The 21002-nt window shown below is 71.3% G+C and overlaps 7 protein-coding genes across 7 annotated transcripts; 4 read left to right on the top strand and 3 right to left on the bottom strand.

Moving 5' to 3' along the window:
- Positions 1–834: 834 nt before the first annotated feature.
- Positions 835–1758, top strand: AURANDRAFT_65814 (hypothetical protein; the record flags this gene model as incomplete). The annotated part of the gene is made up of 1 exon (XM_009040938.1): positions 835–1758. One exon carries the CDS (start codon positions 835–837, stop codon positions 1756–1758), a length of 924 nt encoding a protein of 307 aa, XP_009039186.1.
- A 125-nt stretch (positions 1759–1883) lies between these two features.
- Positions 1884–3321, top strand: AURANDRAFT_65813 (hypothetical protein; the record flags this gene model as incomplete). The annotated part of the gene is made up of 2 exons (XM_009040939.1): positions 1884–2231; positions 2329–3321. 2 exons carry the CDS (start codon positions 1884–1886, stop codon positions 3319–3321), a joined length of 1341 nt encoding a protein of 446 aa, XP_009039187.1.
- Positions 3322–5722: 2401 nt separating this feature from the next.
- Positions 5723–8161, top strand: AURANDRAFT_65812 (hypothetical protein; the record flags this gene model as incomplete). The annotated part of the gene is made up of 1 exon (XM_009040940.1): positions 5723–8161. One exon carries the CDS (start codon positions 5723–5725, stop codon positions 8159–8161), a length of 2439 nt encoding a protein of 812 aa, XP_009039188.1.
- Positions 8162–9928: 1767 nt separating this feature from the next.
- Positions 9929–10885, bottom strand: AURANDRAFT_65811 (hypothetical protein; the record flags this gene model as incomplete). The annotated part of the gene is made up of 1 exon (XM_009040829.1): positions 9929–10885. The coding sequence occupies one exon, from the start codon at positions 10883–10885 to the stop codon at positions 9929–9931; it is 957 nt and encodes a 318-aa protein (XP_009039077.1).
- Positions 10886–12515: 1630 nt separating this feature from the next.
- Positions 12516–14372, top strand: AURANDRAFT_29688 (hypothetical protein; the record flags this gene model as incomplete). The annotated part of the gene is made up of 1 exon (XM_009040941.1): positions 12516–14372. One exon carries the CDS (start codon positions 12516–12518, stop codon positions 14370–14372), a length of 1857 nt encoding a protein of 618 aa, XP_009039189.1.
- Positions 14373–14460: 88 nt separating this feature from the next.
- AURANDRAFT_29643 (hypothetical protein) lies at positions 14461–16246 on the bottom strand (the record flags this gene model as incomplete). Its single annotated transcript, XM_009040828.1, has 3 exons — positions 14461–15480; positions 15520–15813; positions 15974–16246. 3 exons carry the CDS (start codon positions 16244–16246, stop codon positions 14461–14463), a joined length of 1587 nt encoding a protein of 528 aa, XP_009039076.1.
- Positions 16247–16798: 552 nt separating this feature from the next.
- AURANDRAFT_59236 (hypothetical protein) lies at positions 16799–18646 on the bottom strand (the record flags this gene model as incomplete). Its single annotated transcript, XM_009040827.1, has 2 exons — positions 16799–18205; positions 18632–18646. The coding sequence occupies 2 exons, from the start codon at positions 18644–18646 to the stop codon at positions 16799–16801; spliced, it is 1422 nt and encodes a 473-aa protein (XP_009039075.1).
- Positions 18647–21002: the final 2356 nt, after the last annotated feature.

The following is a 21002-nucleotide window of genomic DNA, read 5'->3' as shown; positions in this document are numbered from 1 at the left end:
CGGCGCCGCCCGCGCCCGGGAAGCCGCCGCCGGGCGCCGAGGCGCCCGCGCCCGCGGCGCCGGCGCCCGCGGCGGCGCCCGCGGCCGTCAAGGTCGAGGCGCCGCCCGCGGCCGCGCCGGACGCGGCGCCCGCGCCCGCGGAGCCCGCGGCCGCCGCCGACGCCGCGGCCGCCGCGCCCCCGGCCGACGCCGCCGCGGCGCCCGAGCCGACGCGCGACGAGGCGCCGGCGGCGGCGGCCGAGCCGCCCGCCGACGCGCCCGCCGACGCGGCGCCGGACGCGCCCGCGGCGCCCGCGGACGCCGCCGCGGCGCCGCCGCCGGCCGCGGACGCGCCGCCGGCCGCCGCCGCCGACGCCGCGGACGCCGCGCCGGCCGCGTCCATGGCCGTCGACGAGCCGCCGCCCGCGGAACCCGCGGCGCCCGCGGCGCCCGCGGGCGACGTCGACATGGTCGACGCGGAAGCGAGCGCGGCGCCCGCCGACGAGGCCGTCGCGGCCTCGGCCTAGGCGCCGCGGAAAACCAAGCCACCGCCCCCCCAAATAGTCCCCGCAAGCCCCTAACACGGCTCAAGCTCGCGCGCGTGCCCGAGTGCCGGCGGCGTTCGCGATCGGCGGCAGAGCAAGCCCGGCAACCTTGACTCATTGAATATTGCAAGGCGGTTGATTCTAGCGGCTGGCAAGCTTAAGGCATGATCTGCCTCGGGATGCTTTGCTCCACCCCCGGGTGACGCGGGGCTGCCGCCGACGCGCGCCGTTCGCGCGCCGGGGCCGCCGCCGCCCCGGGGCGCGGCCGGTCCCGCGCATCCGCGCTTCTCGCCCCGAGGCGCGGTCGACGATGATCAGCGTGAGCCGGGTCCCTCGGGTGCCGCACAGCCACGAGGCCAAGTTCCGCCACAAGGCGAACCCCGCGGTGGCCTTCCCGCAGATCAGCGCCGTCGGGCGGTCCGTCGCCGAGGCGCGCTACGACCGGCGCCAGTCCGCGCGCGCGGGCCGCCGGGGCAGCCCGAGCTGGCTCGTGAGCGACGCCGCGCACTGGGGCAACGCCGGCGGGGACCCGCACCGGCGGCCCCACACGCGCGAGGCGACCCTGGCGCCGCCGCACCGGGGCGGCGACGCGGCGGCGCAGCCGCGGCGCGCGCCGCCACCGCGCGAGGCCCCCCGGCCGCTCGTCGCGGGCATCGCCGTCGTCGAGCGGCCGCTGAGCTCCTACGGCGCGAAGCGCGGGCCGGACCGGGCGCCCCAGCCCCTGGCGCGGTCCCTGCGGGACCGCGAGGCGAGCCGGCTCCGCGGCGCGCAGCACCAGCGGAGCGACTCGTTCATGGTCCAGGGCTCCGACGCGATCGCGCCCCCGGCGAAGCGCGACGTCGGCACGGCGCCGCCGGCCGCGCCGCCGCCGCCCGCGATGTCGCCGCCCCTCGCGAGCCCCGCGCCGCTGCACAGCGCGCCCCAGCCGCGCGTGCCGCGGCGCGCGACGGACACGGCCGAGGAGCGGCGCGCGGCGCGCGCGCGCCACGACGCGCCGGGCGCGGCGCACCTGCGGCCGACGAAATCCTCATCCCGCCACACCATCGCGCCCCTCCAGCGGTCGAGCTCGCGCGTCTCCGACCGGTCCCGGAGCCCGCCGCCGAACTTCGACGACGCGGACTCGCGTCGCGGCGGACAGCCCCTGGACAACGACGCGGGCTCCGACTCCGACGAGCCCGACGACCCCTGCGAGTCGCCCTTCTACGGCGGCCTCGGGGGGCTCAGCCCCTGGTAGGGGGCCCGTTTTTCCGATCGTATATATAGTCGCTCGAACATTGAACCTCGGGTTGAACAAAAAGTGTTTATGTTGAACAACGCCGGGCTTGCGCATGCAATGAGGGAGCGAGGGCAGCCTTCCCGATGCTGATCTGGCTGCTTGCGCTCGCGGCGCGCGGCGCGGCCGGCGCCTCCTCGTGCTCTGCCAACGGCGCCCTTGTGGCCGGCGCCTGCCGCTGCAAGGACGGCTGGCGCGGCCCGGACTGCGGTGCCCTGGACCTCGTCGACGGCGGCCGGCCGCTCTGGCCGCCGGCGAGCCGCTTCGGCGCGGCGTCGTCCTGGGGCGCGAGCGTCGTCGCCCACGACGGCGCCCACTGGATCTTCGTGAGCGAGATGGCCGCGGGCTGCGGCCTGGCGACGTGGCGGTCGAACAGCATGGTCGTCGCCGCGCGGAGCGGCGACGGCCCGCTCGGCCCCTACGCGGCGGCCGAGGTCCTAGTGCCGCCCTTTGGACATAACGCCGCGCGTGCCCCCCGCGTCCTTCGTTCCCGCGCGCGCGCGCGCGTCTCACCCCCCCCCCCGACCGCAGATGATGATCCCGGGCACGGCGAAGAGCCCCTGGATCCTCCTGCACATCGGCGGCTACCGCGTCGAGGCGAAGCGCACCTGCGGCGGCGGCGTGACGACGCCCGAGCGGCGGCGGCTCGCGGGCCGGGGCGCGCGGCGCCGGCCGCGCGACGCGGCGCCGGTGTCGCGCGAGGGCCGGCCCGCGGCCGCGGGCGAGCCGGGCGCGCCGCCGCGCGAGAAGCGGCCGAACCTGGGCACGCGCGTGCTCGTCGCCGACGGGCCGCGCGGCCCCTGGAACGCGACGACCCTCGCGTGCGCCGAGGGCCACGAGAACTGCGACTTCGCGAACCCGGCCATGGCCATAGACCCGGACACGGGCGAGGCGCTCGCCGCCTACAAGATCATCCACGGCCCCTTCCGCGGCCGGGCCATCGCCTTCGCCAGGGCGCCGTCCTGGCGCGGGCCCTTCGCGCCCGCGTCGCGCGACCGGTGGAACAAGGCCCCCGGCATCCCCTGCGGCAGCCACCAGTACTTCGCCTGCGAGGACCCCTTCCTCTGGCGCGCGCCCGACGGCGTCTACCACGTCCTCTTCCACCACAGCGACGGCCGGACGCGCGAGGACCTCGGCGGCCACGCGTGGAGCGACGACGGCGGCGCGACGTGGACGCTGAGCGAGACCAACGCCTACGGCAACAACTTCACCACCTTCGACGGCGCGCGCCACACGTTCAAGCGGCCCCAGCGGCCCCAGCTCCACGTCGCGGCCGACGGCACGCCCCTCGCGCTCGTCCTAGGCGTCGCGGGCGACAGCGTCGCCGGGCCCGGGTCCTGCCGGCCGCCGTCGTCGAGCCCGGGCTGCGACCGGTCCTGGACCCTCGGCGTGCCGACGTCCGCGCTCGCGGGGCGCCGCGCCGACGCCGACGACGAGGCCGACGCGCCGCGCGCGGCGCCGCGCGGCCCCGCGGCGCCGGAGCCGCGGCGGAAGACGAGCTTCGAGGAGCGCCACGACTGGTAACCTTAATCGGGCGCGCGCTCCGTGGCCATGAAGAACTCGAGGACGTGGCGCGTCGTCCGGCCGCCGACAAGGTCCGCGTGCTTCACCGTCGAGCCGCGAACCCGCGCGCCGTCGAGCCTCGCCTCGGCGACGTAGCGCGCCGCGGGCGCCTGGCCGTGGGCGCGGATCTCCAGGAATCGGCCGCCGCCGAAGGACACGTTCGCCGCCGCGACGAGGGGCCGGCCCAGCTCGTAGGCGCCGCCGCAGGGGTCCCGCGGGTACAGGCCCAGCGCGTTGAAGAGCAGCCACGCGGAAATTTGGCCGACGTCGTCGTTGCCGGGGAGGCCGCCCGGCCCGAGGCCGTACAACCGCTCGCCGACGAGGACGTCGTCGACGATCTCCTGGGTCCGCCAGGGCCGCCCGAGGGCGTTGTAGATAAAGGGCGCGTGGTGCACGACCTCGTTGCCGTGGCAGTACTGGGACCCCGTGACGCAGCCCGTGACGTCGCGCGCGGCGGCGTCGTCGACGCCCGCGCCCGGCGCGAAGAGCTCGTCGAGGCGCGCGGCGAGGAGGTCGGCGCTGCGCTTCTTCGCCGGGTGGAGCAGCCTCGCGAGCCCCGGGACGTCGACGAGCGCGGGCGCGAAAAAGTACTGGAGCGGCGAGCCCTCGGTGAAGTCGTGCGCGCGCGGCCGGTGCGCGTAGTGGATCTCCCGGGCGTCGAAATCTTCGCCGGTGGAATCGCCGGCGAAGTACCCGACCTTGGGGTCAAAATAAAGCTCGAACGCGCGCGATCGGCGCCGGAGCTCCGCGGCGCGCGGCCGGTCGCCGGCCCTCGCCAGCAGCCGCGCGGCGCAGGCGTCGTCGACGGCGACCTCGAGGCCCGTGCTGACGGCTTCCGGGACGTCCGAGCGGAGCCGCTCGTTCCTCGCGTGCGCGGCGGCCGCGGGCTCCGCGCGCGCCTCGTCCGAAACCGTTCTTTCCACCGCCCTCGCCGCGGCGGCGGCGCCGCCGACGTCCAGCCCCTTGAGGAACGCGTCGGCCACGATGGCGACGCCGTGGTAGCCGATCATCGTGTCCGTCTCCGCGGCGCCCAGGAGCCACTTGGGCAGGCGCCCCTCGTGCATCTCGCTCCAGCGGACCATGGAATTCGCGACGTCGCCGGCGACGAGCGGCGCGAAGAACGCCAACCAGGGCGCGGCGGCGCGGAACGTGTCCCAGGTGCTCAGCGTCGAGTAGGTGCGGCGGTAGTAGGGCGGCGCCGCGAAGGCCGCGGGCGCGAGGCCGTCCGCGTCGCTGACGACGTTCGGCGCCAAGAGCGCGTGGTAGAGCGTCGAGCGGAGCAGGCGCGGGAGAAACGCACGGTCCAGCGTCGTCCCCGGCGCGTCGACGGCGGCGATGTGGAACCGATCGAGCTCCGCGGCCCAGGCGGCCTCGGCCCGTCGGAGCGTGGCCGCGAAGCGTCGCTCCGGCGAGGCGCCCGGCGCCGCCTCCGCGGCCAAGTTCCGCGTCGCGCCCTCGACGGACGTGAGCGACAACGCGCAGCGCACGTAAATCTCCGAGTGGCCCGCCAAGATGAGGGCCGTGCGGCCGCTGATGTCGACGGACGCGCCGTCGTGCTCGCAAGCGAAGTACGTCGTCCGCACCGCGCGCGCCGCGCCGCCGCGGCCGCGCCGCCCGAAGCCCGCGGACGTCCGCGAGCCCACGAGCAGGCCGTTCGCCTCGCGCAGGTCCGCGGCCGTCGTCCGCGCGTTCTGGCCCCAGTCGAGGTCGAGCTTCGCGCCGCAGCGGCGCCGCCGCGGGCACGCGACGCGCGTCGAGCCGCTTCGCAGCGTCGCCGTCGCCTCGACGCCGCAGCCCGTGGCCGTCGACGCCGCGTAGAGGCCGGGCGCCGCGCACTCCTTGTCGTGGTCCAACGGCCAGGGCTTCTCGTTGGAGCCGCAGACCGGCACCAACAGCAGATCGCCGAAGTCGCCGAGGCCCGTGCCGCTGAGCGCCGTGTGCGTCAGGCCCTGCAGCTTCGTCGAGTCGTAGTGGTAGCCGCTGCAGTGCGTCCACCGGTTCTGCACGCCGTTCGACGGCGCCATCTGCACCATCCCAAAGGGCAGCGTCGCGCCGGGATGCATGTGGCCCTCGCCGCCCGTGCCGAGGAAGAGGTCCACGTCGCTCGCCTTGGCGCGCATGCGGCACCGCGCCAGCACGCCGTGCCCGCCGCGCTCCTCGTCCGCGGCGACGGCAGCAAAGGCCGCGGCGAGGAATAATTGGGCTGCGTTCATGGCAGATCTCGAGCTGCCATCGCGCTTAGATGGGTAAACATGTGCATCTTTTCCTCGGCCTGGAAGGTGAAGCGAAATTGAGGCGCAAGCACGCTCGTCCCTCTGCGTCAGGAGCAGCTACCACTTTGAAGCGTCGGTGCTCCGCGCCGATGCGGCGGCTCTGCGCGGCCCTCGCGGTCGTCGCATCCGTCACCAATTCGCTGCAGTGCCGCGCTCCTAGGACCGTGCGCGCGCGCACCGCGGGCCTGCTGCGGGCCCTCGACGCGCGCCAGCCCGGCGCCGCGAGCCGGCGCACGGCGGCGGGCGCCGCGGCCGTGGGCGCGCTCGTGACGCCGGACCTCGCCGGCGCCGCGACCACGCCGGCCGTCGAGGACGTCGTCGAGAACCCGGCGCTCGTCTGGAAGCAGGGCGAGAAGCGCGACGCCGCGTGCAACGCGGCGCGCGTGCGCAAGGCGTTCCCCGGCCCCTTCGTCAACTACCTGAGCCGCTTCCTGCTGAGCTACGACGAGGGGAGCCGCGCCTTCTGGCGCGCCGGCTCCGCGGAGATCCCCATCGCCTGGGACGAGCAGAAGGTGCGGCGGAAGCGCGCGACGCAGTTCGCCAACTACGCGGCGTCCGTCGAGCGGGGCCTCTGCGTCTACGCGGAGAAGTCCACGACGGCGGCGGGCGACTACAGCGCCACGCCCCAGCTCGGCGTGCGCCAGCTCCTGTCCCTGCTCAAGAGCCGCTACGGGTTGCTGCCGGACGCGCAGCGCCAGCTGAGCCTGCTCTTCAGCCTCCTCGACCCGCCGCTGCAGCCCAGCGAGGCCATCGCGTCCCTCGCGGCGCGCTACGAGAACGCGACGGTGGCCGCCGTGGACGTCGTCGACGGCGGGTCCTACGCCGTGAGCGACGCGGCCGCGCTCGCGCGGTTGTCGGCGCGGCTGCCCGCGCCCGCGGCGGGCGGCAAGGCCGCGCGGCTCGGCGCGCCGCGCTTCGCGCCCACGGGCAGAATCCTCGGCTTTATTGTGACGGAGGCCGGCTGCGGCTACGGGGCGCCGCCGGACGTGACCGTGTCCGCGCCGCCGGGCGACGACGCGCGGTCGCGGCCCGCGCGCGCGCGGGCCGTCGTCGACGACAAGGGCCGCCTCCGGGGCGTCGAGCTCGTTGACGGCGGCGTGGGCTACGTGCCGTCGGGCCCGGAGAACGACCTGACCGTCGTCCTCGACGTCGCTCCCCCTGCGGACAATTCCGCGTGCGGCACCGTCGCGACGGCGGAGGCGATCTTGGAGTACGCGCTCGTCGGCGTCGACGTCCAAGCCAGAGGCGCGCCGACCTACGGCTACACGCGGGCCCAGTCCCTGGGCGCCGTCTTCTCCGACGTCGAGGGCGTCCGGGTGTCGCGGCCCGCGGTCGCAGTCGCGCGGCTCGAGTACGCGGCGCGGCGCAACGTGCCGCCGCCGACGGCCGCGCGCTGGGCGCCGCGCGACGCCGCGAGTTCGTCGCTGACGGCGCTGTTGGGCGTCGGCCTCGTGCCCGTCTGGGACGGGGCGACGCACAAGTTCCCCGCGGCGGCGTTCGGGCGCATCGAGGGCGCGAGCCGATCCATGCGGTCCGACATGACGCCCGTGCGGCGGCCCGTGGAGCTGCGCGGCGGCCAGCTCGTAAGGTTGGCGCTCGCGGGCGCCATCTGCACGGCGACGACGCGCGCCGTGCTCAACCCGCTCGAGCTCTCGAAGACGCGCGCGCAGGCGGCCGCGTCGGGCGGAGCGCGGGACGACGACGCGGCGCACGGCGCGGCGTCGCCCTGGCTCGGCGTCGAGGCGACGGCGGCGGCGGGCGCGGCCCTGGGCACGTCGTCCTTCGGGGTCTACGAATTATTGCAGCGCGCGCTGCCGAAGCTGTCGAACGCGTTCTTCGCCGACCCCGGGTTCGCGACGGCGCACGAGCTCGAGCTGAGCCTCGCGTCGAGCTTCGGCGCCGTGCTCGTCGCCGCGGCGCTCGTCGCGCCCCTCGAGGCGGCGAAGGTGCGCCTCATGCTCAGCGAGGAGCCGTCGCCGCCGTCGCTCCGGTCGTCCCTGCTGGCCATCGCGACCGACGGCGACGAGCTGCGGCCCGCGAAGCTCTGGGACGGGTTCTACCCCTTGCTGGCGCGGGAGCTGCCCTTCACGACGGCGAAGCTCCTGGTCTACTCGTCGGCGCAGCAGGCGCTCTTCCAGCTGCTGCCCGCGGCGCGCGAAAGGCCCCTGGCGTCGCTCGGCGTGACGATCTTCTGCGGCGCGCTCGCGGGCGCCGCCGGCGCGCTGCTGTCGACGCCCGCCGACGCCGTCGTGACGGAGCTGGCCACGGGCAAGCACGGCAGCGACTGGACGAAGGCGCTCGCGGCGATCACGGGCGCCGAGGGCGAGGCCGAGGCCGCGGGGCCGGGCCTCGCGGCCGTGCCCCGGCTCTTCGCGGGCGCGGCCCAGCGGTGCCTGCTCTTCGCGGTCATCATCACGGTGCAGCTCCTCTTGTTCGACTTCTGCCGGGACAAGCTCCAGGTGTCGCCGGAGAACCTGAGCCTGGGCCTCGACGTGTTCGCCGACCGGCTGTCGTTCTACGAGTATTAACAAATGAGTCCACGGGTGAGATTTTTGGTCGGGAATTAACTATCGAGTGGCCTCGAACACGGAGGGCGAGTGGTCTAGCCGTTCTCGAAGTAGGATTGAATTTCGCGCTGTTCGCGCTCACACGCGGAAAGGTCCTTCGCCATTTTGATCCTTTCGCATGCTTCCGCAGTATCCTGTTCATCCCAGCCATCCTCCACATCATACATACACCCAATGAGCAATGATAGTGGCATGTGACCACGGCGGTCTGAAAGCGTCGCAACTTCCGGCTGGTGCTTCGCGATGAACGCGACAATCAATTGAATACTCAGAATCTGTTCGCCCTTGGCGTAATCGCTCATAGCAAAATGTAAAAGGCCACCCTGGTCATTTGTCCGATACCAAGATCTAAAACCTGCCTTGTGGAGAAGGTGGATGATAGCTGGAGCAGAATTCAAGGGTAGCGATCTCTGGAGGTCATGTCCGCGATTCATAGCAGCGAGAAAGCAGTCGTGTTCCTCCAGCTTCGAGTCCCGCGCACCCTTCGACAGCAAGAGTGAAACGACTTCATGGGTCTGATGCATACAAGCCAGGCTTAGAATGGACTGCACTCCCCCACAGATGAGGCGAACCATAGCACTGGCGTTAGTACTTGGATTAAGGAGGAGGAGGATACGGGGGATTGGTATCCTAGGGGATGACGCTGGGGGAATTGGGTCATCTGCTCCCCCGCCGCATGCGGGCGTATGGAGTGGGGTACGATGGGAGCCCGCTTGGGGTAGTATTTTTTTTTTTTTTTTTTTTTTTTTTTTTTGGGGGGGCTGGGCACCTGCAAGTATCAGGCTGGATATTATTATTATTATTATTATGGGTGCTTTAACGTGGGACTAGGACGGCGGCCCGTGGGCGGCCGTCGGCGCACGCGGATCAGGTCGGAGATCGGGAGGATCACGCAGCCGAGAGCCGAGGTGTTCAGGTAACCGGAAACGCCTGCCCAATATGCGGGCATGAGGAGGGCCGGTGCCTACACGCCAGTCCGAAAGCACCGCATGTTTACGAAATGTGACACGCAAATGACGCAAATGTGGTACCGCGGTCAGATTACTCCACTCTTATTACACCTCCTTTTTGATATTTCAATTTTCGTTTCAACACTTTTCTTTTTCTTGTTTTTGATAAGTTTACCATTAACAAGGTTGATATATCTATACTATTTCTATCACAGTCATATTACTACTAGTATATCAACCTCACATCACAGAAGTCAACTTCAATTCACATTCAATTAAACCTCACATCACACTTCAAGTCAACCTCAACTCACATTCAATTCAACCTCACATCACACTTCAAGTCAACTTCAATTTAACAAATGCTTATAACGGATTCTCAACGGACCGCATATGATGTCATAGAACTCGGCCGCGAGGTGAAGTTAAGTTGAAGTTGCGGTTTTGGCAATTGATATAAAATTGTTATAGTAAAAAATGAATATGAATGTGATAGAATTTGTGCTGTCTAACGGATTCTCAACGGACCGAGAATTGCTCGGATCGCCCACTGTTTCCGCGGGCGGGAGCGCCTGCATGTCGTCGAGGCGGTTTCACCAAGGGCTCCGGGGCGCGGCGGCTACGGGGCGTAGGAGCAAAGCAGCGCGCGCGACCCGCTCGCAAGCACCTTGTGGCGAATCGACTGGCGAATCGACGACGGGACTCCTGCCAGGAGAACGAGTGTCTCCCCCACACGTGCGATCCCCAAACAAAGCTGCGAATTTACACCCCCGTATCCCTAGAGCGTCAGCGGCCCGCGATTTCGGGACGAGTAGCCCTGCTGGGCCTGCTTGATCTGGGCCGGCGCGGTCATGGGGCGGATCTCCTTCCGGCCCTTCTTGCCGCCCGTCTCCTTGTCGAGGAGCCTCATGAAGTCGTTGAACTCCGTCGAGTCGTAGACGACGTGGCCCGTGCCGCAGGGCGGGAGCGACTCCTTGGGGCCGACGTCGTCGCAGTCGCTCTCCGCGTCGCTGTCCGACTCGTCGGCGCCCTCGGCGACCGTGCCCGTCGCCGCGCCCGACTCGGAGTCGAGGGAGCTCCGCCCCCAGGACGACGTCGCGAGCGTCGCCTGGGCCGAGCCCTGGTCGCTCGGCGGCGGCGCGGCCGTCGCCGCGCCCGTGACCTGGTCGACCCAGAACCAGCAGCCGGCCTGGTACGTGAGCTTCCACGAGTGGAGCGCGCAGCCTTCGCGCTGGCTGAAGGTGGACCGCCGCTTCTGCTTGGCGATCTCCGCCATCATCTTCATCTTGTTCTCCGCGCGCTTCATCTCGAGGCGCCGCTCCAGGGGCAGCACGCGCGACGCGAAGTTCAACTGGATCGTGCCCCCGGACGCGCGGAGGCTCTTCGCCAGCGCGTTGGCGCTCCGCTGCTCCTCGCTGACGAACATGGCCTGCTGGACGATGCTCCCGAAGTGCGTGCCCCGCCCGTTGCTTCCCCGGCCGCCGCCGGAGCCGCCGCCGGAGCCCTCGGGCGCGGTCCGCGGCCGCCGGCCGCCGGGGGCCTTGAGGGCGCCGAGCGGGGGGCCCATGCGCACCTTCTGCCGCGGCTTGAGGTGCTCCGGGATCTGGATCGTCCAGATCGACGTGTCCTGCGTCGACACGGACGCGTCGACGTGGCCCGTCACGTACTGCATGCGCGCCTCGTACATCAGCTGGCTCGTCTCTTTCTCCGGATCGCACTTCGTGCGCCGCGACATGGCGCGAGCTTCACCGCGCGACGGCGCCGCGCGCGCGCGGACGGACCGAGGCCACCCGACGGCGCGCCGCGCGACGGCCGCTGAAAGAACCCCGAAGAGCGCTGGGGCGGCGGACTCGGCGGCGGGAGAGCTTTTCAGTGGGGCGCTGGCGCATATAATATATCATAACGCCGAGAAGGTTGCCGTTGAAGTCTCGGCTCGCCCGCGCGCCGCTTGGAGCCTCGTTCCGACGGCGCCAACACTCGCGAGCGCACGAGCGACAGCGCGCTCCAGCTCGGGCCGACCAACCTCGCTCGCAGGTGGAGCCACACAGGTTATTTACGGCGCGCGCCCTTCGCGGGCGCGCGTCGCGAACATCACCAGCGTCGCGAGACGGGCGCGGAGTAGGGGCGGCGCTTGACGGCGTCGCTGTCCAGGATGTTCATGAAGTCGTTGAACTCCGACGAGTCGTAGAACTGGGCGCCCGTGCCCGTGCGGTCGACGCTGTCGAGCGACTCGTCGTCGTCGCTGTCGATGCCGAGCTTCCAGCGGTGGTTGGACATGCGGCGCTCCTTGACGCGGTCGGCGGCCGGGCACCGGCTCGGCCGCGCCTGGAGCACGGCGCGCGCCTCGACGCCGACGGCGCTGGTCTCGTTCTCGTCCGGCGCCTGCGCGGCCGTGGCCTCGCCCGTGTTCTGGTCGACCCAGAACCAGCAGCCCGCCTGGTAGACAAGCTTCAGCACGGGGATCTTCTTCTTCAGCGCGTCGATCTTCTCGCGGCGCTTCTTCTCCTTGGCCAGCACCTTGGCGGCGAGGTCCCGCTTCCGTTCGCCGACGGACCGCATGAACTCGAGCCGCCGGTCCGCGCGCACGGGCATGCGCCGGCCCTTGGGGTCGTTGCCGAGCAGCGCCTGCGCGAAGTTGCGCTGGATCGTGTCGCGGCCCGGGCCCTCGCGGCCCGCGCGCATGTGCTTCCGCTCCTGCACGCCGCGGATGAGCGCGGCGTCGACGACGTCGCCCACGCCGGCGAGCTTCCCGGTGGCGTCGTCGCGCCGGTCCCGGGAATGCTGGAGCAGCGATTTGTAGCTCTGGATGGGCACCTGGCCCCCGTTCTTCCGCCGGGCCGCGGGCGCGGAGCTCGGCCGCCGCTTCACCGTCGGCGACCGGAGCGTCGGGTTCCGGGGCCGCATGTGCTCGGGCTTCTCCAGCGTCCAGACGTGCTTCCGCGGCGCGGCGTTCTCGCGCTTCGTCATGCCCGCCAGCGACCACTCCGGGTCGTAGGTCTCGACGTGGCCCTTGACGTACTGCATGCGGCTCTGGTAGCACAGCTGCTCGGGGCTGTCGAAGACGCCCGAGCTGCGGAACATGGCGCGACGGCGGGGTCGGGGACGCGGCCCGCCGGCGCGGACGCAGCGCGACCGGCGCCCGGGCCTAAGCTAAGAAGCGCGAGCCCAGCCCCGCAGAGCGGGGCGTCCTCGAGAAGTACCGACTATCCTCGTGTCGGGGCTGCTTCAGATGGATACCTGAAAAATCACCTTGGCCTCAGTATCAACACACGCGCAGTCGGTTGGACGAGTTTGGCGCTGCCCGCGCGCGCCGTCGCCGCGGTCTCGACGGTCGCGGCTCGCGTCGCGTGCGCGTCGCCGCCGCCATGCCGGCGGAGGACCTGCCCATCGAGTTGGAGCACGCCATCGGGCTCAGCGCCCTGCGGGGCGGCCTCCACTACCACCCGAATGGGCGCGAGTACCTCTACGCCGCCGGGGCGTCCATCGTCGTCTGCGACTTCGAGGACCCGCACGCGCAGGCCTTCCTCCGGGGCCACGACGACAGCATCACCTGCGTGGCCATGAGCGCCAAGGGCGCGCTCGTCGCGTCGGGGCAGCGCGGCGAGAACGCGGACGCGATCGTATGGGACTACGAGCGCAAGAGCCTGCTGTTCCGGCTGAGCGAGCACGACCACGCCGTGAGCGCTTTGGCGTTCTCCCACGACGAGCTCCTGCTCTGCACGGTAGGCAACGTCGACGACGGCAAGCTCCTCGTCTGGGACATGGCGAACGGCTGCATCGTGACGATGGTGTCCGCGGAGCCGTCGCCGACGGTCTGCGTCGCCTGGGGCGGCTTCGTCAAGGACGTGAAGCGGCGGGACACGCAGGACTACCTCTTCTGCACGGCGGGCGGCAAGAAGCTCAGCCTCTGGTCGTTGAACCCCTACAGCGGCGAGCTGTCGTCGGAGCGCGTGTCCACGGACGGCCGGGGCTGCACGGTGCGCGAGATGACCTGGGTCGAGTTCAGCGAGGACCGGGAGACCATCTACTGCGGCACGACGTCCGGCGATTTTACGTTGGTGAACGTGCGGAAGCGGTCCGCGTCCGGGACGACGGTCTTCGCGAGCCGGAGCGGCGTCGAGTCGCTGCTGGCCAAGCCCGACGGCGGCCTCGTCACGGGCGGCGGCGACGGCACGGTGACGGCCTTCGACGCGAAGCTGCACGACGTCGCCCAGGTCCAGCTGCCCGGCGCCGTCGTCGCGCTCTCGTTCTCGCCGGACCGCGGCGAGCTCATCGCGGGCGTCGCGTCGGGCGCCATCTACCGGCTCCGGGGCGACCTGGGCAAGGCCCTGCTCGTCTGCGAGAACCACGCGCGGCCCGTCGTCGCCGTCGCCTACAGCGCCGACTCGAGCGACAAGTTCGCGACGGCGTCGCTCGACGACACGCTCCGCATCTGGGACGCGAACGACTACAAGGCGTCGGCCCACGTGCACGTCCGCGACGCCGGCGAGCCGACCTGCGTCGTCTACACCCTCGACTTCCTCATCTCGGGCTGGTCCGACGGCAAGATCCGCGCGCACGAGTCGGACACGTCGACGCCGCTCTGGCTCATCGACCACGCGCACCGCGGCGGCGTCTCCGCTTTAGTCCTCGCGAACAACCAGCGCTTCATCATGACGGGCGGCGGCGAGGGCGACGTGCGCGTCTGGGAGCTGCGGAGCCGCGAGCTCGTGTCCCACCTCAAGGAGCACCGGTCCATGGTCACGGGCTTGGCTTTGTACGAGGACGACCTCCACGCGCTCAGCTGCTCGCGGGACCGGAGCTTCCTCTGCTGGGAGCTGCGCAACGAGAAGCGCATGACGTCCCACACGCAGCGCATGGGCGGCATCAACTCCATCGCGCTATCGAAGGACCAGACGAACGTCTTCACGGTCGGGCAGGAGAAGCGGCTCACGCGCTGGGACCTCCGCGACCAGAACTTCCTCGAGGCCGTGGACCTCAGCGACGACCAGTCCGACGAGGCGTCCTGCGTCGCCGTCTCCAACTCCGGGCTCGTCGTCGCCACGGGCGGCACGAAGAAGCTCCTGAAGTTGTACGAGACCGCGCCGGGCCACAAGCTCCTCGCGAGCGTCGTCGGCCACAGCGGCGCCATCCGCGACCTCAAGTTCTCCCCGGACGACAAGCAGCTCGTCACCGTCGGCGAGGACGGCGTCATCTTCGTCTGGAACCTCTACGTCGACTGACCGGCCCGCGGCTCGGTGTGACGCGTAACGGCGGCGATGACGACCGAGGGGGGCGATTACCGAGGGGAGAGGCCGCGCAGGTCCCGACCTAGATCTCGCACCGGCAGCGGAACCCCTTGGCGAAGGCGAAGGCGCCCGGCGTCCTGAGCTCCTCCTCCGTCGGCGGGTCGCACTTGCAGAGCGCGGGCCGCGGGCCGACGAGCTTGGCGATCTCGTGGAGGTAGGTCGCGAGGATCTTCGGCGCGTTGCGCAGGTTCGTCCGGTCCCACTTCTCGTTCTGCGCGTGCGCGCCGTCGTTGGACGCGGACGTCGGCAGCAAGACGACGTTGATCTTCGTCGCGGACTCGAGCCAGTTGGCGATGGGGATGGAGCCGCCCTCGCGCGTCAGGTCCGGCTTCTTGCCGAAGACGCGCTCGACCGCGCGCGCCGCGGCGACGTAGTTCGGGTTCTCCGTCTTCGAGACCCAGGCCGGCCCGCCGTGGATCATCTCGACCTTCAGGGGGTACTTGGACCCGACGACGTTTTGCCACTGGTCCTCGAGGTGGGCCTTGACGAGTCGGCCCGTCGACTCCGGGTCCATGTCGGGCACCAGGCGGATGGAGAACTTGCCCGCGACGCGCCGCGGCAGCACCGTCTTCGCGCCGGGGTCCGCGAAGGCGCCCTCGACGCCGTGGATCGACAGCGTCGGGAAGCGCCAGCGGGCCATGAGCACCTGCTCCTTCGTCGCCCCCTCGAGCGCGCAGCCCGGCGACACGTCCTCGCGGTGGTACGTGTCCACGTCGAAGTCCAAATCCTTGTACGTCGCGCGCTCCTCGTCCGTCACCGGCGGCACGGCGTCCAGCAGCCCGGGCACGCGGATGCGCTCGTGGTGGAGGCCGCCGGCCTTGGGCGGCGCGCGCAGCGTGCCCAGCAGGTGGATCAGATCGTTGAGCGGCTCGTGCACGGAGCCGCCGTAGACGCCCGAGTGGAGGTCGGACTTGCCGCCCTCGACGACGCACTCGAAGTAGGCCATGCCACGCAACCCGTAGGTGAGACAGGGCGTCGTCTTCGACAGCCACTGGTTGTCCGACACGACGAAGTGGTCCACGTCGGCGAGCCAGCCCGCGTCCTTGAAGTCGAGCGTGACCTCCTGCTTTTTGGCGTCGACGCGCTTCGCCGGCGGCCGCGCCTCGGAGGCGATGAACTCGGGGATGCCCACGGAGCCGTACTCCTCCATGCCCTCGTAGAGCAGCTTCAGGCGCACGGGCAGCTTGAGGCCCAGCTTCCGGTGCGCCTCGACGGCCCAGAGCCAGGACAGCGCCGGGCCCTTGTCGTCGGACGCGCCGCGGCCGCAGAGCCGGCCGTCGTCCGTCTCCGTGAGCTCGAAGGGCTCCGTGTCCCAGCCGTCGGCCTTCTTCGCGGGCTGCACGTCGAGATGGCCGTAGGCGCAGACCGTGCGGACCTGCGAGGGGGGCGCGTGGGGCGACCGCCTTTTATGCGCTCGACGCCGGCGAGCGTGGGGCGCCCGCCTTTGAGGGTTATAAGTAGGGCGCCCGCCTTCGGCGCTCGACGCCGGCGCGCGCCTGCTCGTTCGGGATTTGGGTCTCGCAGTCGAAGGTCACGAGCAGCATCGGCGGCAGCGTGTCGTCCTCGCCCTTCTTCGGGTTCTCGACGAGGCGCGCCTCGCTGCAGCCGAGCTTCTCCGCCCAGGCCTTGGTCCACTCGATCATCTCGACGATCTTCGGCCGGTGGTCGACCCACGCGGACACGCCCTTGATGCCTACGGCCTCGCGGAGCCGGCTGATATAAATCTCCTCGCGCATGTCCACGAGGTCGTAGAGCGGCTGGAGGTCCACGGCCTTGGGCAGCTCGCGCAGGTTCGTCCACTCGAGCATCTCCTCGATGGTCGGCGCGCTCCCGCTCGGCGGCAGCGGCGGCGCGCCCATGGACTTGGCCTTTTGCAGGGGCGTGAAGCCCTCCTTTTGCGACGCCGCCTTCATCGTTGTCGACGGTGCGCGCGCGTCGACGAACGTCGAGTGCTGCCGGTCCGGCTCTTGGGGTTTTGCCTGGAAAAATGGCGATCGAGTGCGGTTGAAGATCCGCGCGGTCCGTTGCGCGCCTCGAGACGAGGCGGTCAAAATAAAGAGCACACGCGCGTCTACAGGCGCCGCTTTCGCACGGTGGATTCTGCGGTCGTCGTCGCGGCGCCGCGGGCGACGGCGTGGCGGACCGCGCGCGGCATGTACGTGTCACGAAAGCCGGAGACTCCCGGAGCAAGCAAGGTAGGGTCCAAGGTCATTATTGTGGGAAAGGCCGCGGGGGGGGAGCGCCGCGGGGGGGGGCTGGTGCGTCGGTTTCGACGGCGCCGCGCCGGCTTGGTGGCGGGCGGGGTGTGGGGCGCGGCCGGCGAGTCGAGCCGCGCCGGTTCGCGGCGTGACTCGGCGTTCCTACTGGAGCGTCTTCGCCTTCTCGATGACGTCGTCGATGCCGCCGACCATGTAGAAGGCGGCCTCGGGGAGGTCGTCGTAGTCGCCCGTGAGGACGTCGTTGAAGGCCTTGATGGAGTCCTCGAGCTGGACGAACTTGCCCGGGAAGCCCGTGAAGATCTCCGCGACGGAGAAGGGCTGCGAGAGGAACTTGGAGACCTTGCGCGCGCGGGCGACCGTGACCTTGTCGTCCTCGCTCAACTCGTCCATGCCGAGGATGGCGATGATGTCCTGGAGCGACTTGTAGTCCTGGAGGAGCTTCTGCACGCTGCGCGCGACGCCGTAGTGCTCCTCGCCGACGATGCGCGGGTCCATCATGCGGCTCGAGCTGTCGAGGGGGTCGACGGCGGGGTAGATGCCCAGGGACGCGATGTCGCGGGAGAGCACGGTCTGCGCGTCGAGGTGCGCGAACGTCGTCGCGGGCGCGGGGTCCGTGAGGTCGTCCGCGGGCACGTAGACGGCCTGCACGGACGTGATGGAGCCCTTCGTCGTCGACGTGATGCGCTCCTGGAGGCCGCCCATGTCCGTGGCGAGCGTCGGCTGGTAGCCGACGGCCGAGGGGATGCGGCCGAGCAAGGCGGACACCTCCGCGCCCGCCTGCGTGAAGCGGAAGATGTTGTCGACGAAGAAGAGCACGTCCTGGCCCTCCTCGTCGCGGAAGTACTCCGCGATGGTGAGGCCCGTGAGGGCGACGCGCGCGCGCGCGCCCGGGGGCTCGTTCATCTGGCCGTAGACGAGCGCGGCCTTGGAGCCCGTCGTGTCGTGGCCGTCGCCGATCTTGATGACGCCGGACTCGATCATCTCGTGGTAGAGGTCGTTGCCCTCGCGCGTGCGCTCGCCGACGCCGGCGAAGACGGAGTAGCCGCCGTGGTTCGTCGCGATGTTGTTGATGAGCTCCATGATGACGACGGTCTTGCCGACGCCCGCGCCGCCGAAGAGGCCGATCTTGCCGCCCTTGGCGTAGGGCGCGAGCAAATCCACGACCTTGATGCCCGTCGTGAGGATCTCCTGGGTCTTGCCCTGCTCCACGAAGGTCGGCGGCGCGCGGTGGATGGGGAACTGGATCTTCGTCTTCACGGGGCCCGCGTCGTCGACGGCCTCGCCGATGACGTTCACGATGCGGCCGAGGCACTCGGGGCCCACGGGGATGGTGATGGGCGCGCCGCAGTCCACGAACTCCTGGCCGCGCACGAGGCCCTCCGTGGCGTCCATGGCGATCGTGCGCACCGTGTTCTCGCCGAGGTGCTGCGCGACCTCGAGCACGAGGCGCTCGCCGTTCATCGTCGTCTCGAGCGCGTTCAGGATGGGGGGGAGTTTGCCCGAGAACTGGACGTCCACGACGGCGCCGATGACGGACACGACGGCGCCCTACGGAGCCATGGCGTGAGCGGGGGGCGTCCGGGGCCCCGGGGAAACGCGCGTCGCGGAAAAGCTGCCCCGTTCAACATCGAAGCCGCCGCCCCCCCCGCCCCGCGGGCCGCGCCGCGCGCCCCCGTCGTCGCCCCCCGGACGTCGGGACGCACCTTGTTCGACGCCGTGCTGAGGGTGCGGGCCGCGGCCCGGCTCGCGCGCATCGTCGTCGGCAGCATGTTGTCGACGGCGCTCGTCCACCAGCGATTGCGATAGCCGCAAGCTCGAGCGTGTCGGGGGATCGGACAAAAGATGCGCTAATCTCCACAGGCCGCCTGCGCCGCCGACTCGGAGCGGCGCGTACAGCGTGCACAACTCTCAGAACTCAGGCGTGAAGATGCCGCTGAACCGCTGAAACAAAACGCAGCCATAGAGCCGCAAAACACTCTCAGCGAGCATAATTGCCACTGAACCCGCACTCTCGTCGCAGCTCGTCTGTAAATTAACACGCTATGCCCTGGCAGCTGCAAAACCTCTGCGTCGTCGCCTACTGGAGCTTGATCACGCACGTCGTCTACCTGGCGCACGTCGCGGCGACGGAGCACTACAGCGACCAGTCGAAGTGCGTGTTCAAGTACTTTAACGTCCGCTACGACTTCACGAGCGTCCACCCGCTCCTGTTGGAGTGGGTCCACACCTTCGAGACGGCCTTCGTCATGGGCCTGGCCGCCCACGCCTGCGGCGGCCGCGCCGCGGCGGTCGGGTGTGCTGTGGCGGCTGCGTTCGGTTTGCTCGGCTGCTGCCGCGTGGCCTGCAAGGACGCGACCACCCGACTCTTCGGCCGCCGCGCGCGCGCGGGCGCGCTCATCGCCGCGGGCCTCGCGCTCGCGCCGCCCGCGCTCGACGCGGCCGTCGCGCGCGCGGCGCTGCTCACCGCCCACGCGCACGCGATCGTCGCCCCCTCGAACGCGGCCGCGCGCCTCCTCGCCGTCGACGGCGCGGAGCGCGGCGCGGCCGTGCTCCTCGCGCTCCACGCCGCGGCGCTCGCGCTCGGCGACGCGGCGCTCCGGCGGCCGGGCGCGGGCCTCGCGGTCCTCTCCGCGGCGTTCGTCGGCGTCGCGCGCGAGGTCGCGCTCGCCTGCGACCGCCGCTGGCCGCGCGCCCGCGCGCCGACCCTCCGCGGCGCCGGCGCGACCCACGCGCTCGCGGACCTGTTCCCGCCGACGCCCCTCGACGCCGCGCTGCCGAGGCGCGGCGACGGCGGCGACGAGCAGGAGGAGGCGGGGCTGGTGTAATCTTGCGTGTTTTCCTCTACAACGCGGCGCGCCTGCACGGAGTTGCGCAGGAGCACTGTGAGGCTACCGTGACGCGATGCGCATGCGCGCTAGCAAGTGCGCTAGCGACGCGCGCAAGGTGGCGCCGATGTTGTCGATCCGTTGCAGCCGGACCGAGTGCTCGACCTGGCGCGCGGCTCCGCTGTCGCGCGCGCGCACCACACCGTCGCGCGCGCCCCACCCGTGCAGCACAATGGCGAAGAAGCGCGCGAAGAAGCGCTCGACGAAGAAGCGCGAGCAACCCGCGCAATTCGCGGCGCCGCTGGCCGTCAGCGCCGCGCTGGCGCAGCTCTTGCGACCGCACTGCGAGCCGCCGGTCGCCGCGAGCCGGCCGCTGCACCTGCCGCGCTCCGAGGTCACGAAGGTGCTCTGGCGCTACATCAAGGCGAAGCACCTCCAGGACCCGAGCGACGGCCGCCGCGTTTTGTTTACCGGCGACCCCATGGGCGCCGTCCTCTCCGCGGGCTCCGCGGGCATGACCGACATGCCGCGCCTCTTGACGCCCCACCTGCGCAGCATCTCGGCGTCGTCGTCGGCGCGCGCGTCGTCGGCGGCGGGCGCGTCGTCGTCGGCGGGCGCGTCAGCGGCCCCCGCCGCCGCCGACGGCCCGCCGCTCGAGCCGTCGCCCGCGTTCGCGCAACTCCTGGCGACGCTCGAGGCCACGGCGCCCACGCGGGTCACGCGCAAGGCGGCCCTGCGCGCCGTCGGCCGCTACGCCGCCGCGCGGCACCTGCGCGACGGCTGCACCATCCGCTGCAACAGCCGCCTCAAAGCGCTCTTCTTCGGCCGCGACGAGGCCCTCGCGGGCACCGGCGCCGGCGCCCGCGCGGGCGGCGGTCCCGCGACCGCCGCGGCCCCCCACGCCGCCCTACATCCCGCCGCCGCGCGCCCCAATCGACGACGACGACGAGGCGTCGCTCGCGCTCGCGCGGCGGCTCCAGGCCGAGGAGGAGCGGCTCGCGCGGCCCGCGCCCCCCGCCGAGTCGCGGCGCGCGGGCATCTTCGAGCTCCTCGACGGCGACGACGACGTCGCCGCCGCCGAGCCTCCGCGGCTCGAGGCTCCGCGGCCGCCCGCGCGCCGCGGCCCGTCGCCGCCGCCGCCGGTCGCCGCGCCGCCGCTGGCCGCCGCGCCGCCGCCGCCCGACGAGGGCGCCGCGAGTCCCGGCGACGCCTGCACGATCTGCTTGGACAGCGCGAAGAACACCGTCCTCGTGCCCTGCGGGCACATGTGCGCGTGCCTGTCGTGCGCGAAGCTCCTGGTTGGTCGCGGTGCCGCGCGGTGTCCGATATGCCGCACGGGCGTGTCCTCCGTCGTCCGCGTCTTCCAGTCGTAGCTGAGTAACTTAGAGCATGCGCGCGCGGGGAACTTGACGCGGCGCCTAGTAGCGGGGGGGCGGCTGGCCGTAGGGCGGCGGCTGCTGGCCGTACTGGGGCGGCGGCTGCTGGCCGTACTGGGGCGGCGGCTGCTGGCCGTACTGGGG

This window comes from Aureococcus anophagefferens (assembly GCF_000186865.1).
Source record: "Aureococcus anophagefferens unplaced genomic scaffold AURANscaffold_17, whole genome shotgun sequence".
Taxonomy (NCBI): domain Eukaryota; class Pelagophyceae; order Pelagomonadales; family Pelagomonadaceae; genus Aureococcus; species Aureococcus anophagefferens.
The sequence above is the reverse complement of the archived record's forward strand: the minus strand, read 5'-3'. Positions and strand labels throughout refer to the sequence as shown.